Source organism: Ahaetulla prasina, chromosome 6, assembly GCF_028640845.1.
Source record: "Ahaetulla prasina isolate Xishuangbanna chromosome 6, ASM2864084v1, whole genome shotgun sequence".
In the NCBI taxonomy this organism is placed as follows: domain Eukaryota; kingdom Metazoa; phylum Chordata; class Lepidosauria; order Squamata; family Colubridae; genus Ahaetulla; species Ahaetulla prasina.
The window spans coordinates 20,538,458-20,564,990 of NC_080544.1; the positions used below are offsets into that span (position 1 = coordinate 20,538,458).

A 26,533-nucleotide genomic window follows, 5' to 3' on the forward strand; every position below is an offset into this window, starting at 1 on the left:
CAGATCACACGAGCCATTTAATGGGCTCTATCTCGCTCTGGATTCCCCAGACCCACTGGCAGAACCAGGTCTTCAGCGCCTTCCGGAAGAGTATTAGAGTGGGGACCATTCTAATCTCTGTGGGAATGATGTTCCAGAGCAGTGGTCACCAACTGGTGGTCCATGGACCACTGGTGGTCCGCGAGAAAATTTTGGTGGTCCGCAGAAGAATTATTTGCATTTTTAATATTGCACTAAATCAGGGGTCCTCAAACTACAGCCCCTGGGCCGGATATGTGCAATGAACGTTTGTGTTGCTGCAGAGATTCACCCCCTTCAGGGTGGGTTGAGGTCTACTTCAGCCTCCTGTTGCGGGGCTTTGGCCGAAGGCTGGAGGGAAGAGCCGCTTGTGATGAAGAGCTGGAGGGTCTTGTTCCAATGGGACAGCATCATGGCCTGGAACTGGCTGACCATCTCAGCCCACTGAGCCTCTAGGCACCAGTACCTGGCCTTGCACCCCCGCAGGTCTTCCCTCTGCTTGGAAAGCCTATGCTCCTAGTCCTCAGTGAGGTGCTTCTACTGAGCCTCCTTCTCGGTCAGATCCAATTTGAACAGAGCTGTTTTGCCAACTCTTTCTCATGGTGGCTGCTTAGGTCCAGCAACTGTTGGGGCCCTAAGGAGCCCGGGTGGGAAGGCGAGGAGTGGCTGGGGGGGGGAGGGGCGAGTAGAGGCCGGCAAGGCACCCCTCGACATGAGTGACATTGAGTTGACCACACCCACCCAGTCACATGATCACCTAGACACGCCCACCCAGCCATTAGGCAGATCATATTAGTGGTCCATGGGATTTAAAATTCTGAGTTTAGTGGTCCCTGAGGTCCGAAAGGTTGGGGACCTCTGTTACAGTAGAGGGAGCCACCACCAAGAAGGCCCTTCTTCTAGGTCCCACCAGGTGTATCTCCCTCGGGGATGAAACCTGCAACATTCCCTGCCTCCCTACTATGATGGGTCAGGTAGATATGACTGGCAAAAGACAGTCCCTCAGATAATCTGGTCCCAAGCCATGACATGGTATATGATCCTTAACACCCCTCATATAAAAACTGTGTAACTAAATCTCTGCCAAGAAAACTTTTTAAGGACAGTTGGTATAAATAGTGCCTCTCCAGAATAAAGGCAAGATCACAGAGCTATGCCTGATTTGGGAGCATTTGGGACAGTACACTCAGGGGTGGAATGCTCTCGGTTTGGACCGGATCGTCCGATCCGGTAGCGATGGCAGTGGGTGGTTCGGAGAACGGGTAGCAAAAATCCCTGCCCCCCCGCATGCCCGGCTGAGCCACATGACCATCAGAGGGTTGGTTTTTTTAACTTTTAAAAGCATTTTTTCTTCAACTGAAAAAATGCTTTTAAAAGTAAAAAAAAGCCTCTGATGATCTCACAGCTCACCTGGGATCATCTGAACCTTTTAAAAGCATTTTTTCTACAACCTCTTTGGTGAAAGGGGTTGTAGAAAAAATGCTTTTAAAAGGTTCAGACAATCCCAGCTGAGCTGCGCGATCATCAGAGGCTTTTTAAAGCATAAAAAAATGCTTTTAAAGGGTTCTAGTGATCAGGCAGCCAGGATCGTCAGAACCCTTTAAAAGCATTTTTTCTACAGCCTCTTCAGACGAAGAGGTTATAGAAAAAACGTTTTTAAAGGGTTCTGGCGATCAGGCAACTCAGTTGGGATCATCAGAAGCCTTTAAAAGCATTTTTTCTACAATCTCTTCAGATGAAGAGGTTATAGAAAAAATGTTTTTAAAAGTAAAAAAAAAAAGTTGGCCATGCCCACCCAGTCACATTACCCCCCACCAAGCCACGCCCATAGAACCAGTAGTAACAAATTTTACATTTCACTCCTGAATACACTATTAATGGGCCCAATGCTTACCACAGGACTGCTCTTTTGAGAACAGGCAACAGAATTTCATTTTTAATGTGTGCCAGTGTGCTCACAGTAAAAAAAAAATAACAATAAAGATGATCTTATCTTATATACTATCACCCAATATTTTAGCTTGCTCTATCAGATGTCCTTTGAGCTGCCGAGCAAACAGAAGGATCCTAGTTTTGGAATAATTCATTTCCAATGTTTCATCTTGATCGCATTCATCCAACATGTGTAGAGTTCCTTTTAAACCAATGGATGTATAAGACAACAGTACTGCGTTAATCACATACAAAAGTGTTGCAGTGTGTTTATTCACTAGTACTGGCGGGTGATGTGTGAAGCTGTTTAACCAAGTCACTACTGAATTAATGCAGAAATTAAATAATGCAGTTCCACCTAAATCATCTTTGCATAGAGATTTCTCTAGTGTGCAGTCCCTGCACACTGCAACAAACTTTTAAGCTAGAATTTTAATACAGTTTACTCATCAACAATCGCATGCGTCAATCTCGGTGGATTTTTTTAAAGTTTGCACCACATCCTTAATCTAGAGATAAAATCAAATGCAAACTTAAATTCATTGAAAGTGGCATATAATATGGAACCACCTTTAAGCAATATATTTTCCATTAGATGCTATAAAATAGCGTATCGGCTATAATCAGATGCCTTTCTCTGAAATCAACCTGCTCTTTGGCAAATTTATATTCTGATTCATCCCAATCTACAAGTTTATTGTAAAGATGTTTAGCATAATACTTACATTATATCAATCAATATGAAATTATCTGTTGCCAGAGGTGTAAACAGATTCTGGATTTGGGAGAATTGTTGATACAATATTGTAAATAGAAGCTAGAGGTGGTGCTGTCGGGGGGGCGGGGAGTGGCTGTTGTTGGCTTTTAGTCATAGTGGGAATCAGATGAATTTTAAGGATACAGCACAGACTGAATTCTGCTCTGTTATCGATCAGATTGAGCTGATCTTGCTATTTTTTTTTTATTTAAAAAAATCTTGTAGAAGCATTGTTAGCAGTAAAGCACTGTGATTTGATTTTCTTGCAAGATTGTTTCAGAGTTTACTTACTTGTCCATGTTGTCCATAATATATCTTGGGAAGATTAATATTTGTGGAAAAAGAATACTGTACTTCTAAGTGAAAATAACAGTGCATTATTCTATGTAAAATAGATAATCTACTTGGAGGATGAAATTGGATAATGCTAAAAGACATGGGTGTCCATTTTTAATTCCTTAATGTCAATTGCTGCATTTATTTTAAAACATCTGATCTGTCTTTTTATTTCCCCGTTTTGTATTATTGCTTACAATTTTGCCTTGTAAAGTGCCTTGAAGTGACCTCAAAAGGACATATTCAAACTTTGAATGTACATGAGGTTGTAGTAGAAGAGAACATCTGTAGCTTGGGATTGAACTAAAAGTCCTTGGTGCTCTTTGAGCTTAGCTGTTTGCATGAAGATGTTTCATTATGAACCTCGGTGGCCCAGTGGTTAGAGTGCAGTACTTTAGGCTACTTATGTTGACTGCCGGCTGACTGCAGTTTGGTAGTTCAAATCTCACCAGGCTCAAGGTTGACTCAGCCTTCCATCTTTCCGAGGTGGGTAAAATGGGGACCCAAATTGTTGGGGGCAATATGCTGACTCTGTAAACCGCTTAGAGAGGGCTGGAAAGCACTGTGAAGCGGTATATAAGTCTAAGTGCTATTGCTATTACCCAACTAATCAGTACACATCAGTTGCAGAGAAAGCACAATAACTCCATAGTAAAGGAGGTTGCAGATAATGCAGACTAGGACTCTGTCTTCCCCAATGACCTTGGTGCATTGTAGACCTGGGTCATTCTCAGTTTGCCTTCAGTTTCTGTTGACCACATGGATGTACCCATGTAGTTTTTATAGCAGCATTATGGAAGAATCTGTCACTGTCTTCTCCCAAGATGGTATATTGATTTTCCATTCAAGCCTACAGCTCTAGGATTAATTTTTTAAAAAGATTTTTATCCTGACATTTTTTTTACAATTCAAGGTGGCAAACGTGCCTTCCTCCTTCTGTTTCCCCACAAATGCAACCTTATAAGTGGGAGTTGGGCTGAAAGAGAAGGACTGGCCCAAAGTCACCAGGCTGGTTTTTCACGTCTAAAGTGGGACTAGAACTCCCAGTCTCCTGGTTTCTATGCCAACACCTTAACCACTACACCAAGCTGGTAGATTCTTCTCTAAGTACTCACCAAATATGGTCCTTCTGGGAATATTTCAAGCTACAGATGAAAGCTGAGTGAGTTGGAACAACTGAGAGGTGTTCATGCCTTGGCTAATGCTGATCTAAGCTTGTATACTGAACTAATATGCCATCGCATTGAAACTGTTCAGAAGTGATGTGGGTGAGGGAAGGAGAAATGTTTAGCTGTTCAAATGGTTCCTTTTTCCTAACATCTCATTGGACGTCTCCAAGATCTCTGAGGGATAACAGAGAACAATCTAGAAGACTTAGCTCCAAAGGTCAGCTCCAAAGATCAAAAACAAACCATAGATGGAGTCGATAAACTAAGAGCTCTTTGGCAAGTTTTTACAATAGGTGCACTACAACTCCCAGAATTCCCCAGGCAGCACTAGGTAGGAAATTCTGGGAGTTGAAGTCCACCCATTTAAATTTGCTTAGGTTGAGAAACACTGCCATAAAACATTCACAACCACATGTATTACCCGTTCTTATATGAGCTGTGGTGGCGCAGTGATTAGAATGCAGTATTGCAAGCTAATTCAGCTCACTGCCAGTTCAATCCTCACCAGCTCAAGGTTGACTCAGCCTTCCATCCTTCCAAGGTCAGTAAAACGAGGGCAATATTTTGACTCTAAACAGCTTACAGAGGGCTGGTAAAGCACCCTGAATCGGTATATAAGTCTAAATGCTATTGCTCTGCCCAAATTTCTTGGGCAAAGATTTATAATCAAATCTCTGCCCAAGTCACCAAAAAAGAATGATGGGCGTTTAAAATGGGAAGCAATTAAAACAAGCAATTTAAGTGACTCCAACAGGATCCTGTTCAAGAAAAGGAGGGATTTTAGCATTTCTGCCTGACTTTTTCCAAGTTTCTTTGATGTCTCTTGATCTTATTGTAGAGTGAGGTTTTGCTGCTTCACCCTTTTCTTCAAACACCATTTCTTTTCCTTCTAATAAACAGCTTCCTATTCTTTTAACTTTTTTCTGTTTTGTTTCAAGATTCATTTCCTTGGGCATTTTGATAGGGAGAAAATCATTCTGGTTTTTTGTTCACTGTCAGATGAAATTTCATCAATCTTACTGACTTTCCCCCTTAAAGCTGTAATCCTTTCCACAGTTGAAAACAAATTCCGTTAAAGAAAGGCCTGATGATTGAGAAAGTATGCATAAGATTGGATTGCATAAATTTTCAATTTTGTCACAGCAAAAATAAATAAACGAATAAATAAATGCTATATTAGGCCTTTTTTTCTTTTTTTCCCCCCCAAAGCCTTTTTTATTAAGCGGTGTGTGTATGTATATATATATATATATTTTCTGAGGTTTTCGGTGTTTATATAATATATAAGCATATATATGAGCATAAGTATATATTAATTGGATATAATGAAGAGGAACAATAGGATAAAGTGGATGAACCCACAACTGATATTGTTAGGTTAGTCTTATTATGCATAGGGGCTGATAGAATATAGTCCAGTGTTCTTGCAATAGACAGGTGGAAAGAAATGTTAATAATTGGGCAATAATTAAGTTGACCCACAACCTTAGCACAAGGCTTGAGTTCTTAGAATGCATTCTACAATATGAATGTAAGCAAATGTCTGGTAATCCCTAATTTCCACCAGTTTTTCCAAGCTGGTAGATTCTTCTCTAAGTACTCACCAAATATGGTCCTTCTGGGAATATTTCAAGCTGCAGATGAAAGCTGAGTGAGTTGGAACAACTGAGAGGTGTTCATGCCTTGGCTAATGCTGATCTAAGCTTGTATACTGAACTAATATGCCATCGCATTGAAACTGTTCAGAAGTGATGTGGGTGAGGAAGGAGAAATGTTTAGCTGTTCAAAATGGTTCCTTTTCCTAACATCTCATTGGACGTCTCCAAGATCTCTGAGGGATAACAGAGAACAATCTAGAAGACTTAGCTCAAAGGTCAGCTCAAAGATCAAAAACAAACCATAGATGGAGTCGATAAACTAAGAGCTCTTTGGCAAGTTTTACAATAGGTGCACTACAACTCCCAGAATTCCCCAGGCAGCACTAGGTAGGAAATTCTGGGAGAAAACCCGAATAACCAAAGACATATATATATATATAAAGGTATAAATCCTAAAGCAGCCAAGCAATTTACAACATTTCAGGCTGTAAATATGAATCGGCAATTTTTGATGCCAGCAATACCAGATTCTTTGTGGATCATCAGAGAGATTTGGGAATAGGAGGTGCTGTTTTGAAATTTAAGGTAGACTTCCAATGATGTCATTTTGAGACAGTTCTTCAAAATGGTATCCCTGAAGGCTCAGCTGTGTCTCCAGGAGCTTATAGTGCCTTACATAAGATCTGAAGCGGGGTGATGATAAAATCAATGTTAGATAAGTCTGGGCCTCTCTTGCATGTCTGTCTGCAGGATAATTTTGTAAAGTGAAATTGAACGAAGATAATACTGGACAACCTGTGACTCATCAGGTCATTATTTCAGAGTTATTTCCTTACTAGATTCCTCAATGTCTTCAACAGTGGCAATGCATCCAATGTGCTTTCTTCACTGGAAAAGTTTTTTTTTTAATTCAAGGACGTATTCCGAGTGATATCTGCCTTGAAAATAGCCCACGTTCAACTATATAGCAAACATCAGGAGTTGACCACAGGAAATGTGTCATGACATTTTTGTATAAGATGTTTTGATGATAATTTTTATGTCATAAACTGTTTCATAAAGTGTCAAATTTCAATTCCACATGGATCCTGGATTTTGGACGGATTCTGTAAGTTAGCCCATTTGAAGTATCTTTGATTCAAAATTTTTAATTAATATAGTCCTTACATACAGAAAGCAACATTTTATTGAGATAATTTTGAGGGCCTTCCTTGTAGCCTTCCAGATCCGTGAATGTTCTCTCTTCTATTGGCTCTTTACAGAAGTGGGCTTAAATTTTTTTAGCAAGGGGTTCTCTGCCCGGTTGCTGGGTGGGCGTGGCCAGGGTGGGCATGGCCTAGTTAGCCTCCTGCACCACGGCCGGGGGGGGGGGCATTTTTGCCCTCCTAAGGCTCCGGAGGCTTTCCTCAAGCCTCTGGGAAGGTGAAATGACCTCCCCAGTCTCCAGAGGCCCTCTGGAGGCCACAAATGGGCCCATTTCGGGCCTTCCTGAACTTCCGTTTTTCGCCCGCTTTGAGCTTCTACACACGCCTGCACTTACTTGCATCCATAATGGGCTGTGTGGGGACTCCTGGGAGGGGTGGGACAGGGTGGGTGGGGACAGCCAGTAATGGGAATTGGGGGGTTCTCCGAACTGCAGAGTCTTAGCTAGAGGTTCTCCCGAACCCCTGCAAACCCCCAGCAGCCCACCCCTGGCTCTTTACTACCTTATGAAAAAAAATATTTTAAAAAATTTGAAAGAGGGCTTTCATATGCCAGTATTTAACTACACTTCTGTTTTTATCGAATAGAATAGAATTGATTGGCCAAGTTTTGATTGGACACACAAGGAATTTGTTTTGGTGCATATGCTCTCAGTGTACATAAAAGAAGAAGAAAAAAAATACCTTCATCAAGGTACAACATTTACAACACAAATGATGGTCATAGGGTACAATTTAACCCTTAATGATAGCAACAAAAAGTTACAGTCATACAGTCATAAGTGGAAAGAGATGGGTGATAGAAACGATGAGAAGATTAATAGTAGTGTAGATTTAGTAAATAGTTTGACAGTGTTGAGGGAATTATTTGTTTAGCAGAGTGATGGCCTTCGGGAAAAAACTGTTCTTGTGTCTAGTTGTTCTGGTGTGCAGTGCTCTATAGCGTCGTTTTGATGGTAGGAGTTGAAACAGTTTATGTCCAGGATGCGAGGGGTCTGTAAATATTTTCACGGCCCTCTTCTTGATTCGTGCAGTATGCAAGTCCTCAATGGAAGGCAGGTTGGTAGCAATTATTTTTTCTGCAGTAATATTGTAAACTGTTATGTCACTTTGGTAATTGGGGACTAATGAGCCTAATAACCAGTGTGTGCGCGCATATGCGTGGATGTGTGTGTGAGAGACATATGTATATTTATTCGCAGCAAAATGTACTTAAGCACTTGTTTCATATTTCTATGTACATGCTTCTTGCCAACATGCAGGCTGATTTAAAATTTCTCCTAGTCCACTCTCCCCAGAATAAGATAATAGCAATTAGACTTATATACCACTTCATAGTGCTTTTCTCTAAGAGGTTTACAGAATCAGCAGCTTGCCCCCAACAATCTGGGTCCTCATTTTACCCACCTTGGAAGGATGGAAGGCTGAGTCAGCCTTGAGCCGGTGAGATTTGAACTGCCGAACTGTAACTAGTAGTCAGCTGAAGTAGCCTGCAATACATCTTGCAACATGCGGTCGAGAGTACGCATCCTTATTCTTTCTGAATAAATATTAGTATTTGCTTCTTGGTTTGTAGCTACTGTTATAAACAAAAAATATTATTTTGAAGGATGTATCGGCTATCTGTTTTGGCACTTTCGACCTGATACCGAGCATCTTAACCTGACCTGTTAGTCTTAGCAGGTTTTATCTTTGGTTGTGCTACCCAGCAGAATGACAGGCGTAAATCAGTAATGGTTCTTGAGTCACCTTCAGTGTCAGCCGTTAACAATCTTTGCCATGATTGTGCATTGGGGATTTTGGGAGGATGGGAATTGGCCATTAAAAATCATGTAGTAGCTATTGAAGGTAGTGCTACTCTGCAAGCACTTGGAAGGCTGAATCACATCCCACCCCAACTGTCTTATCTCTTGCAAGAGTATACAAGAGTTGAAAAATGAGGTAAGAACAGTAGAGCAACCCTGTTTTGCAGCCAACTCCTTTTTTCAGTTTCTTTATTTAGAATCTCAAAGGAGAGGTTAATCATATGTTTACCTTCCCATTGAGGTTTGCATAATGCGTAGAGCCATTGTTCAGGTAAGATAATTTACAATAAACCAGGGATGGAAACCATAATTGAGGGGTGTGCTGTGGTCTTGATTTACCCTACTGTTAAGGCTTGGATCTCACACTAGGCAGTCTTCCGTGATTTAAAGCAGTGGTTAATATGAACCCAATCATAGTATCATAAACCACAGATTATAGTTTAGTGTGCTATATGAATAGAGCCAGTTATACTTAATTCAATAAGCTATAGCTTTATGTGTTGTATTAAACACAGTCTAAGATTGACATGCTTACGTTTGTCTAATAAGAATATGGTACAAGGGCGCAGTGGCTAAGATGCTGAGCTTATCGATTGAAAGGTTGGCAGTTCAGCGGTTCGAATCCTTAGTGCTGCTGCATAACAGGGTGAGCTCCCGTTACTTGTCCCAGCTTCTGCCAACCTAGCAGTTCAAAAGCACATAAAAAATGTAAGTGGAAAAATAGGGACCACCTTTGGTGGGAAGGTAACAGTGTTCCGTGTGCCTTTGGCATTTAATCATGCTGGCCACATGACCACGGAGACGTCTTTGGACAGCTCTTCGGCTTTGAAATGGAGATGAGCACCGCCCCCTAGAGTCAGGAACGACTAGCACATATGTGCAAGGGGAACCTTTACCTTTACCAGAGCTTGAAAAGGCCAGATTCGGGGAACCTGCACCTATGGAAGTTGTCTTTACAGAATGTATTTTTGAAATGGTTTACTTATCAGTGCCACTTTAGATAATAGACTATAAATATTTATGCCGTTGGTTTGCACAAAACATTAAAAAAAAATAGCCACCAATTAGTCTTGGCTGCCCTCAGCACATTAGGCTAAAACGTAAATAGCTGATTTGTGATTGTTATGTGCATGCCTCCTTCTGACCTTGGGAGCGTGTGATAAGATTATTAGTAACATTCAGTTGCAAATGGATTGCGAAGCGCAGCCTTATTTGAAGGGGAAACATAATGGCAAAAAGGCGATCTAATGTGACATTTTGTTTTAAGTCACGAAAATTTTTGGAAGTTAATTGAACCGAGGACCCCGTTCACCCCTTGGTGATAAATCCCATGTTCGGTATTGAAGTTCTTTATTCCAAGGCTCACTTTTTTTTTTTTTATTATCTCTTGGCAAAGAGTTTGTCGTAGGCGGAATTGTTGCAAATGAGATTGTACCGCATCTCATTCGAAAAGCACCACGTAGCAACGTAGATAACAAAAGAGGTCTCTTCTCTGGAGATCTTCCCGAGGCGGCCTCAAAATCGCCGACCACGCCGCCCGTCGCGGGGTCCGAGGCCGGGGGGGGTTGTGTGACAACAACGCAGTGAGTCACAAAAGTAGCCCCGCGGCACTTCAGCCTCGCCGGTTACGCCAAGCCCGGGCGGCTGTGCTTCCCTCCCTCCTCGGCAGCCCAGCATAGTAAAAAGTCCGTCCATTCAACCCGGTATCCCAGGTAGAGCTGCAGGTAAACGTGTCCCAGAGAAATCCAGCCGAGACCCGTCGGGCCGCTGGGAACCTGTTGAGCTTTCCTGAGGCGGCGGCCGCCTGTTTTTCCCCCTACCCCACCCACCCCGGGCGACGCGCTTTTCGTTAACCTCGAAGACCCGGTGCTGCCGGCCGGCCGGCCAGGAGCAACCCCCGGTGCTGTCCTCGCCTCACCCGCGCCGGAAACAAGGACGGCGGTGCAGCCCTCGCCTTATAAAGGCAAAACGCGGCCGGGGGAGGGAGGAGGAGGAGGAAGATGATGAAGCGAGTGCGAGCCTCTCGCCGGAGCATTACCACCACCACCCCGCCCGCCGGTCGCCTTTCGCCTCACGCCGTTGCAGCCAAAGACGGCGGGGGCTTCCTCTGGTCCCTCGCCACACTTCGCCCCCCCCATTAAAAAAAAAAAAACACACACACACACACAGACAGCGCAACAATAACTCTTATTCGGCCTCGGAGCCCCCGTCTGCTTCCACCCACAAAAACACACGCACACCCGCCGCCTTGATTTCCCTCAGGGTCGGATCCCGCGGCCGAGAGGGTGGTGGGGGCGGCGGAAAAAAAAAAAAGAGAGTCCGCGTCGTCTTTGCTTGCGCCCTGCCCGTTGTGGCTGCGCGCAAGCAAAAAGCCCACATCAGGAGGAGCCCCTTTGTTTGTGGGGGGGGGGAGCCGAGCGAAAGCGCTTGGGCTGTAGACGCGACGGCTTTTTTTTTTTCTTTCCCCCCCTCGCTTTGTCATTGGCTCGGGCCTTTTCTGGAGGTCCTTTTTCTCTCTTCTCTCCCCCACCTCCCGCATCCCAACCGCCACCCACCCCGCTCCCTTTCTTTCCCCCCCCATATGTCCGTGCGCGCGCGCGCGCGTGTGTGTGTGTGCGTGCGTAATAATAATAATCGCGAGGCATGCCTAGCACGTCCCTAGCGTTGGCAGGCAGGTTTTGCTGCGCTCTCCGAGCGGCCGCCGTTGCTGCCGCCGCCGCCGCCGCTGCCGCCGTTGTGGCTGCGAAGCAAGCACCATGAGCATAATTTTGCCAAAGCGCGCTGAAGAAGTGCACACTCCGCACAGGGCTTTTCTGCAGAAGGAAGCAAGATGGCTGCTACCCTGTGGCTTTCGCTGTGAAGAATGCCCAGCCTTCTTCCTCAGCCCGACTTTTGAGCTGGGGGAAAGGTGGTTGGTTTTATTTTTTATTTTTATTTTCTTCTCTCACCCCTCACCCCCCTTCCTTCCTTCCTTCCTTCCTTCCTTCTCTCCCCGCCCCACCGCCTCTTTCCTGGGTTAACCCTCTTTTCCCCGCGGTGGTGCGGCTGACTTGCTCGGTCCCCCCGTTTTAAGTCGAGGGAGAGAGAGAGAGAAGTCCTGCGTGGTGGTGTGTGAAGTCTTCCGCGAAAGGAGGGGGGGGGGGAGAACAACAACAACAACAACAACTGGTTTTGTTTACCTGACTGGCTTAAATTCACCCGGGTTTATTTTGCCATTTGATGTCTTTTCTTTAGGTGCTAACTGAAAACAAAAGGCCTCAGAGAAGGAAGCGAAGAGTTCCAAAGGTAAAACAAAAAAAACCAAAACAACAACAACAACCAAAAAAAAACCCTTAACCCCTATTGCTTGTTTTATTAATCACATTTATTTTTAGAGAAACGGAGTCTGGTTCTTAGGATGGAATGAGAAAAGGGACATGACTTCCCAGATGTTGGTATTTTTAGCGAAATGTTAAAAAAAAAAAAAAAGAGCTCACCACATTTCTCCTGTTTCCCTGGGATATGGTGTCCCATCTGACACCCGAATGCACAAACTGCCAGTTTAAAGAGAAAAAAAAATCAAGCTGTTTCTTGATATTCCTTCTTGTTCTATAAAGGCTGCGGTGATAAAGATGATTATGATGGATGCTGAATTAATTCAGAATGACTGCCTGAGTAAATATGTTCAAGGGGCAGCCCTGGAAAGGATGCCTCTGTTCTGAAAAAAGGAACTTCTCTCCGAGGCTGCAAGCTTATTTTATACCAAATGTTGAAAATTGTGCTAATGTTCGTTTTGCTATGTTCGGTAAAACCCATCGCTCCTTTCCGTAAAGTTGACATGTTTTCAGACAATTACGGTCTGAAACTGGTAAGTAATCTTAAAAGGCATGTTCTTCAATAAATTGAGTGCCGAACCGAAAATGTTTAAATATTGTGGAGTCATAGAATTAGCAAGTGGGAAAACCCCAGGACGTGTTCCATGTTCTTTGCATGCACGTAATTGACCTCTATAAATGGCTACCTTGTTCTCTTTCAGTGATTCAGGGAATTCCTGCACACGTGCTGAGGAAATCCCTGTTTACGATGGGGAATCCCCACCCCATAATAGAGAATTTGGGCCCCTCCCATGCTGCCTGTTATTCTAGCCTTACAGAATTCTAACTCTTGGCCAGGGTGTTTCGTGTAGCGCTTTGACGGTAAAAATGTATCGCATCCAATTGTTCGTAAGTTTTCTTATTGGGATGATTGCCTGGGTATCTAGCATCGTATTGATTGCTTGGAAGCTTGCGTTAAGTTTAAGGCTTTAAATCCTAATGACTATTAAAGAAGTTGCTTTGTGGTAATAATACTTTGTTAAAGTGGTGGAATACAGTAGTTATGAGTATTTTTCTGTCTGCAGTTTCTGCAGACTTATTTAGGCATAACGTATAATAAGTGCGCTGGGACTTATAAGTAAATATGTATTAGACTAGATTGCTAATTAGTGAAATTTTCAGAGTTCCATTTTCAATGAGAATTGGGACATACTGCATGTAAATTTCTAACACATGTTGTACAGTAGCTTTTACTGCATTCTTTTCTGAATTTGATCAGTTTACCTGTTTTCTTAGAGCTGTGATTTTTGATTGATTTATTTAATGAACTAAAAGATACAATCTTTGTATGGTCTGCATTCAAATTTGACCTTTACTTTGTTCATACGTTAATTTGTGAAATTGATTTATAGTCCACTCTTAAATTGAAGTTTCATCAAAATCAGTGGATTTATTTTCAAGTAAACATGTATTTAGATATTCTGATACTAACAACAAACAATAATTTAAGGGAGAAAACAATAGATTCCTTATTCTCGTTCAACAGTTTGCTTTGCTACCAAGAAAGAGCAAACTAAATAGTAATTAAGTGAATTAACTTTCCTTTGTCCTGGTGAGATACCATTTGGAATAATGTGTCTGGTTCTGAACCCAAAAAGGATGGAGAGAAGTGAGTGAATTCACAGGAGTTCCAAGGTGGTGAGATTATTGGTTACCCAGCCTTACAAGAAATTATTAAATGACCTGGGTATTCTTATTTATAAGATTTTTATCCTATACTGATTTTCTTCTTTCTCCTCCTATTTCCCCATAACAACAACCCTGTGAGGTGGGTTAGCCTGAGAGAATGAATTTCCCAAAGTCAATCAATTAGCTTTCATGCCTAAAATGGGGGATGAGCTCCTAATTTCTAAATCTCCGCCTTAAACGCTACACCAAGCTGACTCTCTGTGTAGAGGTAGTCTCTGGATATCAGAAAACTTCTCATGTAGAAGAGGAAGTAGATATTCTCTGTCCTTGAGGGGGCAGGATCAGGACCAATGAGTTTAAACACTGCAAGAGTTTCCTTAATGTACAGTATAAGCTTTCAACCATTGGAACAGATAATGCAGGAGGCTGGTCTAGGTCAGGGGTCTCCAACCTTGGCAGCTTTAAGCCTGGAGGACTTCAACTCCCTGAATTCTGGGAGTTGAAGTCCACCAGGCTTAAAGTTGCCAAGGTTGAAGACTTCTGGTCTAGGTTACCTCTGAGGTTCATAAGATTGTAAGGAAACAGAGCTAATCCCTATAGCCCTGTTGATATGAATTCTCCTACTGTAGCAGTGTGCCTTTTATTGTTTGCCTGGATCAAGCTTAGTAAAATTGTTGCCATTATAGGAATGTGGTGATGTTCAACTGTTGCTGCTACTCTTAACTGGGGGTAGTAATCTCAGAGTCTTGTGGAGTTGAATGGCCTTCTAACCCAATGAATAAATTAATCCCATGCCCCTTAAGAACAATTTCCTGCTTCTGGTTCCCATGCTTTTGCTTCCTGTATCTGTTTGCTATTGGGGTATTGTTTTGCAATATTTGATCTCAAGTTTTTATTTTATTTTATTTATTTTGTCATAACGGTATAATATAAGCATTAACATGAATTAACTATATAATATATAAGCATATATATGAGCATAAGTATATATTAATTGGATATAATGAAGAGGAACAATAGGACAGGGAACAGTAGGCACGTTTGTGCTCTTATGCACGCCCCTTATAGACCTCTTAGGAATGGGGTGAGGTCAATAGTAGATAGTTTTTGGTTAAAAGATTTTGGGATTTTGGGAAGAGACCACAGAGTCAGGTAATGTGTTCCAACCATTAATAACTGTTACAGAAGTCATATTTTCTGCAATCAAGATTGAAGTGGTTAACATTAAGTTTAAATCTATTGTTTGCTCTTGTATTGTTGTGATTGAAGCTGAAGTAGTCTTCAACAGGAAGAACATTGCAATAGATGATTCTATGAGTTAAACACAGGTCCTGTCGAAGGCAGCGGAGTCATAAATTTTCTAAACCCAGGATTTCAAGTCTGGTGGCATAAGGTATTTTGTTGTATTCGGAGGAGTGGAGAATTCTTCTTGTAAAATATTTCTGGACACGTTCAACTGTGTTGATATCAGAAATGTGGTATGGATTCCAAACAGGCGAGCTGTATTCAAGAATTGGTCTAGCAAATGTTTTATATGCTCTGGTTAGTAGTGTAGTGTTGTTGGAAAAGAAGCTACGTAAGATTAGGTTTACCACTCTTAGAGCCTTTTTTGTGATGTTAGAGCCTTTTTTGTGATTTTTTTGTGATGTTAGAGCCTTTTTTGTGAAGTTGTGGGGTTGATGGGCTGATGAGCCATGCGCGATCTTATTAGTGACTGAGGTTTTGTACATGACAACCATTATGAATAAATTAGACAAATTTATCTCCTTGGTTTCCTTGTTACATAGTAATTGGAGCTGTGAGTACATGGCTGAACTTAATACTTTGCAGTGATTCTGCTTGTTGACTCCATTCCATTTAAGAGTATGTGCTTGCAACTATTGGAAACGCAGGTATTCAAACACAGGTCATGATCTTCTCACAGAAATTTCAATCTGGTGGAATGTCTTCTGTTAGGTTGACATTCCCCTGAAAATTAAAATTTGGTCTAGTGCAGTGGTTCCCAACCAGTGTGCCGCGGCACTAAGGGGTGCCGTGAGATCTTTTGAGGGTGCCGGGAACTTTTGAGCTACGGAGATTTTAAATATCTATTTCCTTATAAGGGTGCCGGGAACTTTTGAAAGGCTTTCCAAGGGTGCCTCAAACAAGAAAAGGTTGTGCCTCAAACAAGAAAAGGTTGGGAACCACTGGTCTAGTGGTTAAGATACCAGGCTAGAAATCATGAGACCATGAGTTCTAGTCCCACCTTAGCCATGAAAGCCAGCTGGGTGACCTTGGGCCAGTCATTCTTTCTCAGCCCAACTCCCCTCACAGGTTGTTGTGGAAGAATAGGAGGAAGAAGGTGTTTTGGGTATGTTTGTTGTCTTAAATTATTTGTAAAAATAACAAAGGCAGGATACAGGCAAACAAACGAACAATAGGATAAAAGTGGATGAACCCACAACTGATATTGTTAGGTTAGTCTTATGCATAGGGGCTGATAGAATATAGTCCAGTGTTCTTGCAATAGACAGGTGGAAAGAAATGTTAATAATTGGGCAATAATTAAGTTGACCCACAACCTTAGCACAAGGCTTGAGTTCTTAGAATGCATTCTAGAATATGAATGTAAGCAAATGTCTGGTAATCCCTAATTTCCACCAGTTTTTCCAAGCTGGTAGAAAAAAGCACTCCAGGAACTCCAGAAATTCAGTCTAGATTTAGAGTCTGTTCTAAATAAGGTAGCTTGATTGTGTAGTGGATGATCGGTACTAAGAAAGTGTTAGGGGAAATACGACCTTGTTGTTATCTTGGATTTCTTAAATGGTTTTTTTTATTCTATTGATTATAGTATTTTTTCTAGTTGCTTGAGGAAAATAGACATGGCACTGCTTTTAGTGTTGCCTTTTTATTCATTTGGATAATGGAAAGTTTTGCTTGGCCCTTTGGGAATTATTCTGTGAGGGGCATTATTATTTCTCGCGCAGCACCGGAAAGGTGGCGCCTGCGTACCTGCGCCGCCAAAATGGGCGACTCTGAGGATGAATTTCGGTGGCGGGATCCGCTGGGGCGGCGGCGGGGGGAAGCGGCGCGCGGGATAGGCACAGGCGCTGCTCCCGCCGCCCCCGCCCCCGGAGTGCGGACTGAAGCGGCGGTGCCTCGCTGCCCGGGAGGAAGAGGCAGCGGAGGCGGACGGAGAGCCGCTGGTGGTTCCGCCAAGTTCCGCTGGAGGCCGGGCCAGGCGGGAGGCGGCCCAGGGCTGGTGAGTCAGGCGGGAGGCGGGAGTGGGGGAAGAGGCTGAGGGATCGCCGCCTGGGAGCCACTGACTGCCACCTGCTCTCCGCCTAGAGACGGCGGGCCACGGAGGCCGCCGCCCCGCTGCTGCTTCAAGGGCGGAGGGCGCCAGCCGCGGACTCAAGGTCCGGGCGGCCCTACTGCTTTGGAGGCCCGGCCGCGCCCTCGCCCCGCTGCCCACCAGCTGCTGGAAAGGGCCCGGCTAATGCGAGGCCGGGCTGGCTGTGGGAGCTGAGCTTGTTGACGGGCACCCGGCCGTAGCTCCTTGGGAGGCCGATCAGGTGCGTGGCTGCGGCGGCCGGGCTCTTCTCCGGGTCCTCCTTCCCCTTGGGGGCAGCTGAGCCGTCGCTCTTTTGCGGCGTTTCTGTCCCCGGAGCATCCCGAGGCCGAGTTCGCTTCAATCCAAATATTACATTAAAATCAACATAACACAAACACACACGTACACAAACATAGAGATACACATGCACATATATATAACTCACACACATATAGTATACTTAAGCCTAAACTGTGCATAGGGACTACCCAGACGGCTGAAAAAAGTGATTTCTGACAGGTTCTCACACTTTTGACTGGTCCTCACACGTACAACTATCTTTACATTTTGCACCCTATCTTGTAACCGTGGTGAAGAGAAGCAGTTGTGAAATGAGTGATATGGTTGTTAAAAATGCTGCAATGGGCATAAATGTGAGGATGGTCATAAGTGTGAGGACTGGTCAAAAATTACTTTTTTTAGCCCTCTGAGTAGTTTCTATGCCCATAGCCACATCCACTCAGTCACATGACCAGTTAGCCACGCCCATTCCCCCCCCCACCCCCGTGGCCCGGGCCTTTGCTTATTTTTCTGTATTTGGCCCTCACTCAAAAAAGTTTGGACACCCCTGGTGTAGTGGATGATCGGTACTAAGAAAGTGTTAGGGGAAATATGACCTTGTTGTTATCTTGGATTTCTTAAATGGTTTTTTTATTCTATTGATTATAGTATTTTTTCTAGTTGCTTGAGGAAAATAGACATGGCACTGCTTTTAGTGTTGCCTTTTTATTCATTTGGATAATGGAAAGTTTTGCTTGGCCCTTTGGGAATTATTCTGTGAGGGGCATTTTTATTTAGGAAATTTAAGAAATGAAAAGAAATATTTAGGAAATGAGAAGAATCATGCATGGATTTCGTGCTAAATGCCATTAGTATTCTGATAATACCCAACCTTAAAATGTAATAGTTTAGATGGTGAATAGGGCTTCTGTAAGATGTCACATCCCTGGATTGGTTCCATTGGTTACTGATAGTTTCCAGGAACAGTTCAAATCTTCACTTCTTATGATGTGGGAAGACTTCTGTAATTTGGGCTTTGTTTTGCAAGAATGTCTACATCTATGTGATCTGTCCTAACATTTAGATGTTTTAGTGGGCCACCACACATCTGCTTAACAGCAGCAGCTAAATTTTATTTTTCCTCCATGGGTGGAATTTGGTGCTGGAGTTGAAGCTAGCACTCAACTGATTTAAAACGTAGTTTTTAAAAGTTCTTGTGAAGTTTTTTTTAAAAAAAATAGTTTTATTACTTAGGTTTTTGTAATTAATATTGTATATGAATATCTGTTAACTATTTAAAGCCACTAATGGCAATAGCAGCAAATATAATTTTAAAAAGCAATAATTAGTTGAAGGTTATTGACATAATACTTGCATGATGTAAAGTACTTTTATAAGATACAGTAATTTTGAATTTGTAAGCAGGGTGGATTTTATTTAAATAACCTACATTCTTATTTGCATTGTGATGTAAATCAGTAATTAAGAAAACTTAATATATCGTAATTCCTAATAAATGCAGTCTTTCTGCCTTATGTAACCAATATAGCTATTCCTATATACTGAGATAAAGCTTTTATAATAAGAAGTTGATACCATATATAATACTTATTAAATAAGTAAATTTAAATAAGTTTATTTCAGGTTAATTTTCATTTAATATTGAACCATGAACATAGCACATGTTTCCTTATCTTACTGATGAACATAGTAATATCATTAAAAAACTCCCAAACGGGGTGTGTTTTATGGAGTCTACTTTTTAGATCAGCAATATTTTCAAGGCCTCAGGACCATATTCTTTATTTTTGATTGTATTTTTATTCCTCTTGCATTTATATCTATTTTGCCTAGATAATGCTACCACCTCAAATTCTCTGTTCAATAATCCTAATGAGAGCTCAGTTACTCCTTTGGTTAATCTCTCTTGCCTCCATATTAATAAGCAAGTTGTTTGTGATGTTGTATTCTAAGATTATTTGCCCACTATATAAAACTTTTAACAATGATTTTAGTTTAATTTCCAAGAAAGTAGCTATGTTGATCTGTTGCAGGAAAAACAAGATCTATCTAATGAAATGAGCTGCAATCTATAAAAGTTTATGTTATAATAAGAAGAACGAAAGTTGTCAGAACAGACATTAAAGTTAAAGAAACTCTGTGGCTCAGACTGGTAAGACAGTCTGTTATTAACACAGCTGCCTGCAATTACTGCAGGTTCTAGTCCCACCAGGCCCAAGGTTGACTCAGCCTTCCATCCTTTATAAGGTAGGTAAAATGAGAACCCAGATTGTTGGGGGCAATAAGTTGACTTTGTATATAAATATACAAATAGGATGAAGACTATTGCTAACATAGTGTAAGCTGCCCTGAGTCTTCGGAGAAGGGCGGGATATAAATGCAAATAAAATAAAATAAATAAATAAGTAAATAAACGACTGGGCAGATATGAACTTTCAGGGCATTGAAAAGTATGGAGAAAAGTCATTGTTTTGAAAAAGGTGAGAAAAAGATTTAGGATTTCAACCCTAGGTTAGTCAGTAGGTCTCTCTCTCTCTCTTCCCCTTTCATACACACATAACACCCACAAACACACATACACCACACACCGAGACACATGCATACGTATCTTGATTCCTGCCAGCTGCTGTTCTTCATGTGACTTCTTTCATGTCAGCCATGATGTGTTCTTAAAGTCTGTAGTCAGCTGCCTAAGTGTTTGGTTCAGTTTCTGGACGATGACTGTGTGAAGTCCTGTAAACTACTGGTACTTACCTTAGCTGTATAGTTGTGCTCTGACTCAGAGTAAAATGACCACAGATCCCCTTGCAACTGCTTTGTCAGTACATTGAGTCACCAGTGCCTTGCTTCAGTAGTAGAAGTTAACAACCAGCCAGTTGGATCAGTTAACAAAAGTAAAAAACTTGATTGTCCAGCAGTTGGGACAGAATCTGCTACAAGCACTAGCTCTTGAATTATCATGATCCAAGATTCAGCAGTGGTTGCCACTATATCAGCAATCGTTCTATTCCAGAGTTCTGCAAATTTGGCTCTTTTAAGACTTGCGGATTTCAACTCCCAGAGTTCCTCAGCCAGCAAAGGGAGTTGAAGTCCACAAAGGGAGTTGAAGTCCACAAGTCTTAAAAGAGCCAAGTTTGCAGATCCCTGTTCTATACCCATGATGGTGAACCTATGGCACGCATGCCGAAAGTGGCACGCAGAGCCCTCTACTGGCAGATGCACCATCGCCCCAGGTCAGATCTCCATGGCGTTTCTTTCGTGAGCTTTTGTTTGCCTGCCAACGACAAAACAGAAGCTCACGAAAGGAAAAGATCTTACCTCTTGCCGTGCTGCCGGAGTTGGGATGCCCTGCTTCCCGCTGGCCAGCTGGTCTTCGGGTTTCTACTGCACATGTGCACATTCGTGCATGTCCGTACATGCACATGTCTGTGCATGCACATGTTCACATATGTTCGTGCATGTGTGCGCACCTTTCAGTTTGGGCATGCGCACACAGTTTGGGCACTCAGTGTCAAAAAGGTTCGCCATCATTGTTCTATACCAAGCACTGGACAAGTAGGCTGGGAATCTGTGGATGTTCCACCTTCGTTGCTCAGTGTGAGTTAGGGTCCTCCTAGGACCAAAGGAATTTAACCATTGAATAAGATTAGTTTAGTGACAGGGAGCTGCAATATGAGGAACCCTTCTCATTTAGAATGGCCCAGAATTTGACAGCTACATCCATTTTTAGTACTTTTGAGAGCAAACCTCAACCACTCCATCCAACTTTAATAATCCCTTCATCTGACTGATAGGGAGAGCTAGGAAGGTGGAGGGACTAAGCTCAGAGGGGAGATCAGAGCAGACAGTTTCAGTACCGATGTAAGATGTCAACCACCTCCTCCTGTTGCAAAATGGCTGGCTTCTGTACAATAAAGTACACAGGTGGGAAAACAATATAAGATTAGAACTATGTGGCTGTGATTCATTCTCTCTCTCTCTCTCTCCCTCCCTCCCTCCCTCCCTCCCCTGTAGTTCTTCATTTTCCACTTGAATGACAGTCTTTCAGCTGTTTGATAAAACTAGCATAAAAAAAAACACAAATGTCTTTCACTTTCTGCCTTGAAGCTGGAGTAATGACCTGGATGAATCCATACATCAAGTGCTCTGTGTAAAAGCATCCTTTTGACTTCAAAAGCTAGCACAGGCCTGTGGAAGGAGCTTAACTGCACTGTTAAGTGAAACATGAGACCGAGTAATTTGACAGGAGTTCCCTTATCTCCTCTTTGCCCAGCCTCACAACCACTGTCTCTATCTATGTTCTTCCTTCTGTGAGAGAAAAAAAACTCATCAGTGACCACAGCAGCCAGCCAGCTGAGTTTTGGAGGATCTAAAATGACAAATTACCTTCTCTGGTGTGGCCTTATATTACAGTTGATGTCAAGGCCCATGTTTCTTTCCTTTGGTAGACCTGTCACCGTGCAAGGCTTCTCAATGTGAAGCTGGCTGGTCTGTTTCATCCTCACAGAGTCTTTGGGACAGTTTCATTGGACTTTGTTATGTGCTAAGAATAAAGCCTAGGTCCGTGTTGGCACGCAGAGCCCTATCTGTGGGTACGCGAGCCGTCGCCCCAGCTCAGCTCCACCGCGCATGTGCGTGTGCCTCCCTCCGGCCAGCTGATTTTTGAGTCTCTGCCGTGCCTGCGCGGGGGCGGGGTGCATGTGGTAGACGTGCATGCATGCATGGGGGCGGGCAGGGGGCTCATGCGCATATGCATGGGGGTCATGCGTGCATGCACGGGAGCATGGGGGGTTGTGCACATGCATGGTGGCAGTGCAGGGGGGGAGGGGGAATCCTGCATGCATGTACAAAAGGCAGGGGCAGTGTGGGGAGCTGGGGCCGGGGCAGTGCAGGGGGGTTGCACATTGCATTGCACAGTGCATTTTGGCACGAGAAGACAAAAAGATTAGCCATCACTGGCCTAGATGCTGTGCTGGTGGTAGTTGATTTTCGTTCTAAGATGATTTCATGCCCCACCCCTGATTTATTAAATGGATGCAGAGTGTACATTCAGTTTTCTATAACATATTCTTTGAATACCATTGCCCTTCTTTCAACCAATCTTAATGTCAGGTTAGGACAATTTATGGAGGAATGTAATTTGAACTTCCAACGCAGGAGGAACAGATTGGAATATTTGGAAGAGTAATCCAGACACAAGTAGCTGATGACATAGATGTCCTCTTCAGTGATCCAGGTACGATACACTCAGAAGCCAACAACCCCTGGCCACCATTATAAATTACCGGCCTTGCTAAATGGCAATACTTAGCCAATCTTAGCTGATCTAAAAAGCTAAGTAAATTTGCATTTTGTCAATCCTTGGATAGGACACAAGGAAATCCCAGGAATGTAAATTAAATTAGGAAGTTGAAAAGACATCCCAGAAAATAAATAAATGGCAAACTTCACCTGCCAAGAGAACTGTATGAATTAGTCACCCCAAACTGACCTTGACTTGAATGTGTCTTTTCCTTCATAAAATTGCAAGAATAATTTCAAAAATGTTTAAAATGAAACAGTTTGACCAGAGGAAGATATTGTCAATAAGGCTTTGCCCCCTGGTGGACAAATGAAATGTAATTTCGTTGGTTTGCGAGAGACTGTTTAAAATTGTACATAAAGAAATGTCAACATATGTGTGCCAGATTTCTTTGATCAAAAGTCTGAAGCCAGTTAGGAAAGAGTAGTAGAAATTCCTACAAATCTTAAGCCTAAGAAGAGAACTATTTTAAATGTATTCATTGGCTACCAATTTGATGTAGTTTTGCCAATAGGCTTTGAGGCCCCAGAGTGGGATGGAACCAATCAAATGGCTCATTTGATTGTCACCAGGGGATGGGGTGGAGGGTTGTTTTTTATTGTTTTTATATTGGGTTTTTAATCCTTGTAAAGCCACCTGGAGTCACTAAGGGTGAGTTGGACAGCCATATAAATTTTCTTAAATGGAAAAAATAAGAATAAATTAGCCTTCACTGAAATTTGTTAGGCTGAGCATAATGCTTTAACTTAAGTCCAGATCTTATGATTGGATATACAGCTTTAGAAATGCAAGAACCTAATTCTCAATGCATTTTAACGTTTATCTAAATTTTTATTATTTTAAAAATGCTTCTCATTATCATTCTGATTTGCCTTAGGTTTTCAAGACTTTTTCAACCCAATATCTACTGTACCTAATTTTCATTTCTTAAAAGAAATTTGATTAGTTATTTAACTGGCCAGAAATATCTTCTCTATTTCAGATCCTGTTTCCCCAAAAAACATTAAAATCATAAATTATTTTGAATATACTTACTCTATGATGTTGTCATCTGTAAATGGTATATTTCTAGCAAACTTATTTATGACAAGAAGATATTACAGGCATCCAGCGAAGAAGTAATTTAAACACACCTGAAAGATAGTGTCTTTTTATTTATTTTCATGTTTCTTAGCCAGTAGCATTCAAAAGAAACATTAGGTTTATGTTTATAAAGCCTTTTGTTTATGTTGGAGTATTTTCAGTCACAATAATGTAGTGATATACATTCAAAAAGAAATGTGCTTTGATTGCATGGTGCACACAGTCTTGAATTTGTACACGAGAGGGAGGGAGAGGAAGAGAGAGAGAGGGAGGGAGGGAGGGGGAAGTGGGGAGAGGGAGAGGCCTGGAAACATCCTGTGTATATCTCGGGATGCATTTTTGGCTAGAAGACCAAATTCAGAATTTCTCAGGAGGATAAAAATACAACTTATTATATAAATAGTAAATATAAGTAATATATATAGTACTTAGTAAATATAAATAGGCAGGAAAAAACTGGGTTTTTTTTCCCTAATCATGCAGCATTGAAAGGCCTGGAATGTTCCCCCACCCCACCCCACCCCCCTGTGAGTGTTCTATTCTCTCTCCCCTAGGCAGTGACATCTCAGTGTAAGTATAAAATAAAATTGTATGTTCTCTGAAGCTTTAGATGTCATTTTAAGATTTTTTAATGTATAAAAGGCATAATTTAAAAAATCTGTGTAGATATAATGGACACAGAAAAAGAAATGTGGATTAATATAGCAGTAAGATTAGTAGTAGAATTTATATGATATAAATCAAGAGATTCTCTTGAGTAGAACTATGAGTCAGATAAATTCTTATTTGTATTTATATAGAAAAGTTCCCGAAGAGTTGCAGTTATGCTCTTGAATATCTCAAATGATGGTTAAGTTTTTCTAAGAAGTTTGAATGGAATAAAAATTTGAAATGAAATAGCATTTATCCTGACATTAGGATCAGAATGTAAGATGATTAATCAATGTGATTTTTTTTTGCTAGCTTAGTATATCATTGTATTTATTTACTTCAGTCTGGTTTCTTTTGTTATTTTCAATTTTGCTGTCTTTGACCAAATAAATATGATTGATTGAATGAATGTAAGATGAGCTCTTATTTTACCCAATTTCTTCTGCCACCTTTGTAATGAAAAGTAGTTGTTCAGATAAATTCAAAATATGAAGAGGCATAGGTTTGCATCTCTATCCTTCAGACATTTTAAAATTGTTTTTTTTTAAAAAAGTGTTCCATTATCACTTATTTGTAAGCAGTGTAGAGTTGAAGATTGTTAAAAATAACAAAGAGAATATTGTTTCTTTCTGCAATACTTCTTTCTTTTGTTCCCCAAAATAGAGCAGGTAGTAAGTTATTAAACAATCAACAAGAGAAAACGATTGAGTGGGACTAAATGCATTTCTGAAAAGTTGCTGTATCTTAATTCTTTTTCTTCTAATTGATTTTCTGTTAAATACATTTTTTTAGTGCTTAACAAATATTATGTTGTCTGAGTATTTTGCTTAACAATACAAATTTACATTCTTAATATCCACCCCTTTTTTCCAACCATTGGTAACATAAAATTCCATGTTTGATAATATTCTACATCTTCTTTCTGTTTAATTTTCAGTGTCAATCTATCCATTTTTGCACAATCTAGTATCTTCTTGATTAGCTCTTCATCTCACAGTATATCTTCATTTTTCCAGTATTGTGCGAATAACTTGCTGCTGTTAAGATGTGTAATATTAGTACATATTTTTTATACCTGAATTGTTTTTATTAGGTATAATATCAGAAAAAAATTGATAAGAAAAGTATAAAATTGTGCTTTTTATTTGTGCAGTTAATTTTTTATATGTTGATTTTGGGCCCAGTATTTTCAAGTGAAACTTATGGAGCGGGTCAAATTGAAATATAAAAAGATAGGACCATTTCAGATGAACTATAACTTGTATCGTAAAATTAATCTTTCTGTCTAGAATACATGGTTATCTTCCGCACCAGACAAGCAGTGCACAAAGCAGAACAACTGCTTGACTAGTATTTAATTATAGGACAATATAAAATGGGACAATAATTGCAATAAAAAGAAAATGCTAGCCTGATGAAGATTTTTGGGAAAGGTATCTAAATGGCCGACTATGCATCTTTAAATCCTGCAGAATTAATTAGTAGGCCTATATTATAAAATATATGGAGCATTATACAGCTTCTGTAGTTGGATGTCGCATCATCCACTACTCTGAAGATCATCAGTAGGTGTTGTAAATTGGTAATAAACTTGCTAGTTAATGACTACCACCTTAAATATAATTGTTTGAATTGCTTTTCTCTTGCATAATGTGGCTGTTTTGTGTGCAGGCATGCTTGAGAAAGAGAAAGTTTCCCCACATTCAAGAAATTCTTCAGACTTGTATAAAAACAGCTAATGAAATGGAGAAATCAAATTACAAGACTACGTAGAGAAGACTTGTTCTTGAAAGTGTGTATTTCTTGGAATAAACTGGAAAGCAAGTGGTTGAGAATATGATAAAAAGAAATGAATTAATATTGCCCTCAATCTTTCTATTGCTGCTGTTATTTTAAAAAATGGGTTGCAAAGCCTAATTGTAGAGATGAAGAAGACCATAAAGGAAACATATAGTTTATCTTTCATAGTATAGCATTAAATTGATCTTGCAGCTTACAGAGAAAAAGAAAAGAGGAAAAAGGATCAGTCAAAAAGCAAGATAAAAATACAAAAAAAAAAGGAAAGAAAGAATGCTTTCAGCATTC

General features: G+C 41.3%; 1 protein-coding gene across 2 annotated transcripts in view; it reads left to right on the top strand.

Annotated features, from left to right (window-relative positions):
- The window catches only part of TET1 (tet methylcytosine dioxygenase 1), a 110,491-nt gene that overhangs the window by 20,768 nt on the left and 63,190 nt on the right, over nucleotides 1–26,533 (top strand). The window contains exon 3 of one of the 2 annotated variants that reach the window (XM_058187740.1): nucleotides 12,052–12,102. The exons of the other annotated variant lie outside the window; for it this stretch is intronic. Coding sequence (XP_058043723.1) covers nucleotides 12,052–12,102 — 51 coding nt within the window. The remainder of the gene's footprint in view (nucleotides 1–12,051; nucleotides 12,103–26,533) is intronic. 2 annotated transcript variants of the gene reach the window in all.